This window comes from Thalia democratica, chromosome 6, assembly GCF_965202585.1.
Source record: "Thalia democratica chromosome 6, ktThaDemo2.hap1.1, whole genome shotgun sequence".
Taxonomy (NCBI): Eukaryota; Metazoa; Chordata; class Thaliacea; order Salpida; family Salpidae; genus Thalia; species Thalia democratica.
In genome coordinates this window covers 39,010,746-39,020,254 of record NC_139170.1, presented here as the reverse complement: position 1 = coordinate 39,020,254, position 9,509 = coordinate 39,010,746, and the positions used below count along the sequence as shown (strand labels likewise).

At 25.1% G+C, this 9,509-nt stretch overlaps 1 protein-coding gene across 1 annotated transcript; it reads left to right on the top strand.

Annotated features, from left to right (window-relative positions):
• The first annotated feature begins 798 nt into the window (after positions 1 to 798).
• LOC145839384 (uncharacterized) lies at positions 799 to 4,060 on the top strand. Its single transcript, XM_082946960.1, has 7 exons — positions 799 to 991; positions 1,937 to 2,068; positions 2,444 to 2,500; positions 2,882 to 3,001; positions 3,240 to 3,368; positions 3,647 to 3,722; positions 3,941 to 4,060. The coding sequence occupies exons 1-7, from the start codon at positions 860 to 862 to the stop codon at positions 3,994 to 3,996; spliced, it is 702 nt and encodes a 233-aa protein (XP_082803086.1). The 5' UTR covers positions 799 to 859; the 3' UTR covers positions 3,997 to 4,060.
• The last annotated feature ends 5,449 nt before the right edge of the window (positions 4,061 to 9,509 follow it).

Genomic DNA, 9,509 nt, shown 5'->3' with positions numbered 1-9,509 from the left:
ATTTCTAGCCATTACTTTAAAAAAGTGTCATTTATATCATATAGCCTGTTTTGAAACAAAATCAAAGTTATAGTATTTAAACTCATAGTTGTTTCAATTTAGTTCAGAATAAGTCAACAAACCTAAGTTTACAGTTTTCGTTTTTATACCTTTCTTTTGTTAAAGAATATTTTCAAGAAAAATATAATTTTTTCTAGTAGTTATTGTGCTTGATTTAGTAGCTTGTGAATAGCTAAACAAGTTTATGTAAACAAAAGTAAGAAGTGAAAGTAAAAGTTGTAAAACTAGTTCAATGACATAGAAAACTGTGTTTATACGCTTGTCAAGATAATTTAAGAACAGTAGTAATATTTTTCTACTAAGATTTAAATACAAAAATCTAAGTTTACTTCTTAAAGTGAAAGTTTCACTGGTTGAAAAAAAAAATTGATACTTTCGTTTTGTTTTATTAATAAAATAAGGAATTATAACTGAAGTTAGAAGTATAAAGTTGAACAAATACTAAAATTAATCTGCTTAAATTTGTTAAATTTTCTAACAAAAAATGTGTTCTATAAACAAAAAAAACGTTTTAGCTAATTCTAGTTTATTAATCTAGTGTTTTTGTTTAAATAGTTTTTTTTTTTGAAGTTTAAAGTATAAAGTTCAAGAAATTTTTGAAATTTTCTGCTTAATGTATTTAAGTATGTACAGAAATTTTTGTTCCAAATACTAAAACAGAATTTTTGGCCAACTTAAATCCATTTATCATCATTACTTCACCAGACAATATAAACACGTTTAAGATTGATTAAAAAAAATAAACTGCCTCAAGCCATAAAAAAACAACTTGAAACTTTTCGGAAACTTCACACCTGAAATGGCATCTACTTCTAACATCCAGCAGGACTCGGAAGTGTTCGATGACGTAATCTTTGATGACGTGACAACGAATATCGAGAAAGTTTCCGCGGAGATCGGCAAGTCCGTCACGCCGCTGAAAAAACTCGCGGTTCGTTTGAAGCTGCCGTGTTGTTATAAGGAGAAACTTCAGTATGAGTTTTTTTTATTTTATAATTAAGTAGTTTTAGAGTGCTTAAGATTAAAACTTGTAATCTATTTAAATGGTTTTATGTAATCAAAATATGTAATTGGCAGCTAAAACATATGTTAATTTATAATGTTATACTTGAATTATATTTTTACTTAATTAAAATGCATGTTGCTCAAAGTTTTCGTTACTAGAAGTTGTGGTCGTTTGTTACTACCGTATGATTATGAGCAGATAAATCGATTTGAATTTTGTTTTTAGTTTTTTTAACCTGCTGATAGCTTTAAAAAAAAATAGTTTAACTAAAAGTTATTTAAAACAAAAAGTTTGTTTTAACTTTTTATTGTTTAAAAATTCACTTGTTGTAAACGCAACTATTGCTATCTCATTAGACTGTTTAACAAAATGTTAAGTAATTTTGATGCCTTTTTTACAACCAAGTTTTTATATTTTAAACTATCTAACTAAAAGCATAAAATTTTACTAAATACTTTTAAAAAATATGTAAAACAGTAAACAATATTCTTTATAGAAAAATAGTTTCTATTTAAATAAAACAATTTAACACTTTCAATTGTTTATGAATGCTCAATTCAAATTTTTTTTTTTTTTACAATTTTTATTTCTTAGTAAAAGGATTTTTACTTAAGTTTAGAAAATTTTTCAGGAAACTAGGTTTTACTTCGTAACTAAAACGGCTTAAAGCTAACAAAAAAGGTATGTGTTTAGTTTAAGAATCATGCAGTTTTTAGAATTTTCAAACGAAATTAGACGATTAGATCAGTATTGGTGACGGGTTTTGTCGGTTTATAAAGGTTAAACTAAAAATTAATACTAGAATTATTGTTCTAACTGAATTGAATTTTAAAAATAAAGTTAACTATTAAAATTACTTTATCACTACAGGTCCTTCACCTAATAAGCGGTTTATTATCGATATCACTGACAACAGCATCATTTGTTTTGAAAAACACCGACCCATCTTATGAGTCTTACAGGTTTATGAACTTGTCACCTGGTCTTTGGTGTGGTCCTATAGTTAGTCTTTTTTCACTAAGTTTTTTTAAATTATATTCAAAAAGTTTTTAAAGGACATTTTTGTTTATCTAGAATTGTTATTATTTTTATTATATATTTTCTATCTTTTATACTTTAATCTACTAAACTCAAACAACTTTGTAAAATCTTAAGTAGTTAAAATTTTTAAACTTGACATTATTTTAATAAAACTGTTTGAAATATTGAAGTACACATAAATGATAACATTAGATGAAAGCACTATCTATTAAACGTTTTTCTAGACTTATACCATACTTTAGAAGTTAAATAAGTCATAATCTTTAGATATAAATACTCTTCAATGTATACATATATAGAGTTGTTAAAAATAACTTATAAAATTTATTTTTACAGTTTCTGTCATGTTCAGTATCAACTTTTTATGTGTTTAAAAACCGAAATGCTGGAGTTGTTAGTTTTTGTTTGTTATATGTAAGGTTTTGGAGAATTTTAAAAATACTACCTATTGACAATTAGTAATATCATAAAGTTGTTTTGCTAAAGCTCTTAAAACGTTTTTTTATTTATTTTTTATTAAAATTATTAACAGAAAGTATAAAATACTGCTTGTTAAAACACTTTTTGATAGAAGCTAACTGTTTTCTTTTTCTCTATAAGATAAAAGAAACATTAAAATAATTTTTAAAGCGTACATAAAACTTGAATTAAAGTTCAACTACCTTATAATTAATAAAATACTATTTGAGAATAAACTCTTTAAATATAAGCTGTTTGATAAAAAACTTAATGTAGAATAACTTTTAACTTGACGTACAATACTAAACTAATCAGGTGACAGTGACGTGGGCAGTTTGTGCAGTTTCAATAATATTATCTTCCGCCATGATGTGTTTGGATTTATCCTCTGCAATTATTTTACTCAGCAACAATGGCTGCTGCGTGAAAATTAAAGTAAGTTTTGTTAATTAGTTTTTATGTAGTATAAAAAAGATAATTTCTTATGAGTTCATCAAAAAATTAGTTGCTTATACTTAATTTTATAACTATTTATAAAGAATAAAAACTTTTGGTTTCAGCTAAATGCATTAACATTTGTGTTGAGTTTTACTTTTAAAATTTTTAGATGTATTTTATCTAAAGGAGTTCTTTTAGTTTACTATTAATAACAAAAAAGTAACAAACAAAACAGACTCCACTTCTACTGATGTTTGTTGTTTTATCGCTTGTAGCTTGTGTTCAGCTGGTAGTTTCAACAATAACATGCGGATTTTGCTGTAAAGTTTACTGTTGTTCAGCTACAAGTTCAATAAATTACAAGGTTATTTTGAAAAGTATATTATTAATTTCGAAATCAAAATTATTTTTTTTATAACGTGAGTTATGAGTTTTCTATAAAATTTTTCTTAAATCATATATAATATTTTGTGTGTAATAAACTATACAATAACCTTCAAAGAAAGTTAATACCATTCTAGTTAATATATTTTTACAATGGTTCTACAAAGACAGAACTTTTAAATAGTCAACGAACTAAAGTTTTACAAAAGCGTGACAAAATGTGCTTATATTTTAATACTTATTTTTAAAATGAAACAGGTAGCAATAAAAACAATATTCAAGTCGTCAAACAGCAGAAAACGTTTGAAAAATGAAAGAACTTCAAGCAGCGAAAGTTAGAACTTAAACTAAACAATTTTATTTAGTTATTTACTATGTAAACTTAAATAACTAGTCTAAATTGTTAACTTTGTTGATAAAAAGCATTAATCAAATTTATTGATAAAAAAATGTTTTAAATGTACAAAAATTTTTAAAGTTCTTCTAATAAAGTTCAACACTTATTTCAATTTATTATTAAAATAAAAACTTAAATCTGTAAACAAATTAAAGGTAAAAGAAACGACAGACCAATAAACTCAACTTCAAGTTTTGAATTACCTCAATAAAAAACAAAAGTAATTTTTTTGTAGTCTAACAATTAAAAAATCCATCTTTCATATTTTTTTACTGCTTATTCTAATTTAAACTTTGTTTTAATAAACTTTTAATCTAAATATTTAAAACGCAACAGTTTGATTCTATTCAAAATAAGTTACCAAGTTTAAAATTTTTTGATATAAACAAGTATATTAGAACTTAAAAATCACTTAAATCTGTTAATATAATAATTTTGACTGCGTCTAATAACTACATAACATTCAAAAATATTATTTTTTTGTTAATAATAATTTATTGTTCAATGTTGTAAATAAACATATACTGTTTTTGTAATTTTGACGTTTATTTTTTATTATATGCTAAATTCAATCTTTTTGTTCTTTTATAATCTAGTAAATGCAAAAAAGTTTTAAATGGTTACTCAAAAGCTATTAAAAACTTAGCATACTTTTTTAGTTTTTAAGTGTAATAGATAACCCATTAGTTTACTATAAACTTTCAGTTACTAAAAATATAGTAACTATTAGGAAATTAAAGTTTGTTAGATATTTGGTTTATGTTTTTTTTTTTTTTTTGAAAATCATTAACTTTTGCAGTTTATTGGGTTTTTTTTTATAACTTTTATTTAAACGTTCATATAAAATTATAGTTTAAACTTGCTTGATTATTTTTAGTATTGTGTTTATTATAAAAGTTTGCAAAACTTTTATTTGAAAATTGCAAACTTAAATCGCATTGTGAAATTTTGTTATGAATTAATAAATTCGTTTTACTTATTATTTACTTAATATAGATAATTTCGGCTTAAATTAATTAATTTATTTATTTATTCAATGAGCTATTACACCTAAACCTTTGCTAATTTAAAGTTTTAAACGTGCTATATAAAGTTAGTTTTAAATTTGTTTGTATACGTCATTCAAATTAGGTTTTTAATTAGAAAGTGTATTATGTATTTTAATTGAAAAATACTTTAAAGTCTAAAATTAATTGAACGAATTCTTTTAAAGAACTCTTTAATATTTTTTACTCGATTTAACCGTTATCATTGTTTAAATTTAAGTGCAAAATATTTTGTAAAAAGTAGAAATAGTAAGATTCATATTAGAGGGACAAAGATTCGTCACATTATTCAGAAATTGTCTATAATCACTATCTTACAGTTAACTTTGGTACAAACTTACTATATATACGCGTCGGTTGATTTGTATTCAAACGTTTGTGTGTAAAATTGTGACGTCATCACTTGAGAGAAACTACAACAATTATGAGAAAATCAATTTTAAATGTATTTTTTTCTTAGTTGAATCTAGTGATGTACCGGACCCGGATCCGGACTTTTTTTTCAAATTAGGATCCGGCCGGACCCGGATCAAGACTTTTTTTTCAAATTAGAATCCGGCCGGAACCGGACCCGGATATTTTTTTCAAATTAAAATCCGGCCGGATCCGGAACCGGACTTTTTTTTCAAATTAGGATCCGGCCAGACCCGGATCAAGACTTTTTTTTTCAAATTAGGATCCGGCCGGACCCGGATCAAGACTTTTTTTTCAAATTAGAATTCGGCCGGACCCGGATCAAGACTTTTTTTCAAATTAGAATCCTGCCGGACCCGGATCCGGACTTTTTTTTCAAATTAGGAACCGGCCGGACCCGGATCAAGACTTTTTTTTCAAATTAGAATCCGGCCGGAACCGGACCCGGATATTTTTTTCAAATTAAAATCCGGCCGGATCCGGAACCGGATTCTTAATACTCTAAGTTATTAGTAATGTAAGTAGTATAAAAACTACTATGTACGGTAAGCAATTTTATATAACTAAATACTAACTAAGTATAATTGTGTGAAGTTTATCTTTTATGTGTTATATCTATCTATATATTTTTGAATTTTGAAAAATTATAGTTAAAAAAAATTTAGACTAAAAGTATTAATGTGCTGCTAAAATAGTTAAATAATAAGATTGTTTATGATATGTTATTGAGGTCTAGTTAAGATTAACAGTTAAAAATAGTAGCTGGTAGGTTTGCTAATTTTCTGAACAATATGTACTTTTAAATTTATTAAAATTGAAAGAACAAAAGAAAAACTTGAAATTGAAAGAACAGTAAAAAAACTTCAAATTGAAAGAACAATAAAAAACACAGAAATATCTTTTTTGCTAAACTTATAAACTTTCCATGATTTTTGGCAACCAGAATATCTTCTAATTTTAGCTAATATCAGGGTTGCCACTCTTTGATTCAAAAAAACTAACCTGAGTGATTATAAACTTTCCTGAGTCAGAATGAGGTTTTGGAAAACAAAAAATAATTACTTTAAGCTAATAATCAGTAGAACAGCTAGCCACAAGGTTGAACATTTTAAGTAATATTTACAATTGAGGCTATAGGGGAGTCAACACTTTTTCAACAAGTTGATCTTATTTAATAAAATACTATCTTAGCTACCAGATGCTTTTAATAGCTTTACAAAATTCATATTAGTTTTTGAGATATAAGCGGTCAAAGCTGGAGAGTTTCATAGGGACCTAATGAAAGGCGCAAGCTAAAAACGAGTAAATATCCATTTCACTAAAAATCTATTTCCTCCTAAGTTTTTTAATATTCCTTACACAGTTTAAAAGCTTTCAAGTGTTGGAATTTCAAATAATTGAAATTTACAAATTTAAGGTCTAAAATTCAAAAAAAAACACCTTTTTTTGAAAAAAGGGGACTTTTTTTCAAAATAAAAAATTTCCTACACTCAAATGATTTAAAATTTAGTAAATAGTAAATTTTCAAAATTTAAATATGATTGCTTAAAAACTGAAGGAGGAGATAGAGTTTTAGTGAAATGTTTTTTTTTTCGCCTTTTTAGTTTGCACCTTCTATAAGGAAGCTATTGAGCTGGCCGGCTTTGATCCCTTGTATCTCGAAAACTACTTTGAATTTGGTTAATCTGTAAAAAGTATCTGGTAGCTTAGATTAAAATCTATCAAATAAGATCAACTTGTAAAAATCAAGGTGGACCCCCCTATAGTTTGTTTTACTAATCTAAAATCAATTAAAATCAAATTTTGAATAAAACTAACTAGAAAATCACAAAATGTTGAAAACTGGATTATCTCAAACTCATTCAAAATCTAAAAGAAAACTAGCCTGAGTTTTTCAAAAAATCTTAAAACTAGCCTTAATTTTTATAAAAAACTAAATTAGCCTGAGGCAGCCTTAGATTTTCAAAAATTCCCAAAAATTTTCAAAATAGCAGGGTTGCCACTGTTTAAGTCAAAAAAACTAGCTAGAGTGAGTATAAACTAGCCTGAGTCTAAAATTACTTTAATCTAATAATCAGTAGAACAGCTAGCCATAAGGTTGACAATTTGGTAGTAAAGTTTTTAGTTTTACAACATAGGTAAAGAGTTGCATTTCTGAAATGTTTGTTTCATAGTTTAATTGTAAACAAATGTAAATTAGTCACGTGTACAAAATGAGCCAATCACGGTAGGTGTTTAATTTTCTAACGTATTTTCTGACGGAAATGACTCTTTTTAATTTACACAAGGTTTGTCTTTGAAAAAATAAATTTCTGTATGCTCTTTTTTATTAACTAGATCCGAATCGGCCGGACCCGGATTCGGACTTTTTTTTTTAATTAGAATCCGGTCGGAACCGGATCCGGATTTTTTCATATCAAGATCCGGCAAAATGGCAATATCCGGCCGGATCCGGACCCGGATAGTGAGTCCGGTACATCACTAGTTGAATCAGAATAAAACCGTATTTGATTACAGTTAAGCTAGAAAACAAAGCAACTAAAAGTAAAATCAAACTTCACGTTTATACTTAATTATTCTGTTTCAAACCCTTAAATGTTACCTACTTTTTTTTTCATTACATATATTTGTTTATTTTAGATATTCTTTATCTACACACATTATACTATTTTTAAGGTAAATTATCATGTTAACATGTATTAGAAATATAAACAATAACTAAACTTATAGTTTTTAAAAACTTTAGCTAGAAATTTACGTTGTTATAAGACTGTGAAGCTTTAAAAGTTGTTTGAATCATACTTTAGTATAAAATTTATTAGTTATTAAAAATGTTTTGTATATTTTTCTTATTAAATAGTTTTTCAGAAAACGTTAAATCTTAAACTATTTAAATATATTCCGAAAAACTAAACAGGGTTTATAAAACGATAATATTTAAAATGCATTTAAACTCTAGTTAAAAAAAACACATACTAAAAATATTCTTAACAGATTACTTAGATTCTTAAAGATAAAAAAGACATCTATGTATAACGGTAACACTTTGAATAGCTAGCGATTAGTAATAAACTGTTTTCTATTTATTGAAACTGTAAAAACAATCTTATGCGTACATGTATCGATCAAAGGACTGTGGTATTTTTAACATTGATATTTTTCCTAAATAGAGCGAATAAGTCCATTAGATCAAAGATACTTTACTATTATTTATTATTTATCATACAATCATTGACTATATAAAAGGAAATAATTTTTTTTTCAAATCTAAACAAACGAAAAGATCTAAATTAAACACTAACTTATGAATACATACCTAAACATTAAATTATGAAAGAAAAACAAATAAAACCTTCTCATAATATATTGAACAAAGTATTGAAAATCAAACATAAAATCTATTCATTATACAATATATTTAAAAAAACAACATTGGAAAAGGTTTAATTTCTTAAACATAAATTAGTTTAACAAAAGTGTGAAAAATCGAATCTTTTTTAAATAAAACATTAATTTGAGTTCTATTCCGATATATCAATTACTATAACTTATGTTTTTAAACGGTAATTTAGACTTTTAAGTATTGTTTTCTAATTACAGAAAAAAACCATAGCACAAAATTGTTTACAAAAACAAACAACAATTAAACTTGTGTAAATTAGCAAAAAAAAAAAGTCAAATAACATGATTTCATAAATTTATATAAAACATTATTTTATACAAAAGTGTTTTTTTTATTGCAGTAACACTTAAAAAACTTAAAAAAATAAAAAGTTTAAATCATGTACTTTTATTCTTTCATAAGTATTATTTTAAAATATTTTCAACTGAGTTTTAATGAGTTCTAAACTAAATACATATATTTTTTAATTAAAGTTAGTTTTAGTTATTTTCGAACATTATCAAGTAATACTAATCGAACTTTATAATATTAGTTAGATTCTTTAAGATATGCCAAAAAAAAAAGGATTTTTTTTTTAACGTAAAAAAATCAACTAAGCAAAATTTTACAGATTTATAAAACTTTTTAAGCTATAGAGAAAAACGTTATCAACATCTTATTTATGCAATCAACAATTTTTTGTTGTAATTTTAAAAAATACTTACAGAACTTTTTAAAAAACTTACAGAAAATTAAGGATTTTATTTGCTGTTATGTTTAATATTGACAATGAAGCTGTAGAAAATATTTAAAGTATTTATCATGTTAAACAAACAAAGATTTTCGAACAATTAAGAAGAGATTAAAAAATTAAACTATTTT

Bases quoted from the DNA above. Each gene is read 5' to 3' on its own strand.
- LOC145839384 (XM_082946960.1), top strand. From the start codon at position 860: ATGGCATCTACTTCTAACATCCAGCAGGACTCGGAAGTGTTCGATGAC. The intron at 2,069-2,443 runs GTTAGTCTTTTT...TTATTTTTACAG, and splicing joins GTCTTTGGTGTGGTCCTATA to TTTCTGTCATGTTCAGTATC. The intron at 3,723-3,940 runs GTTAGAACTTAA...AACAAATTAAAG, and splicing joins AAGAACTTCAAGCAGCGAAA to GTAAAAGAAACGACAGACCA.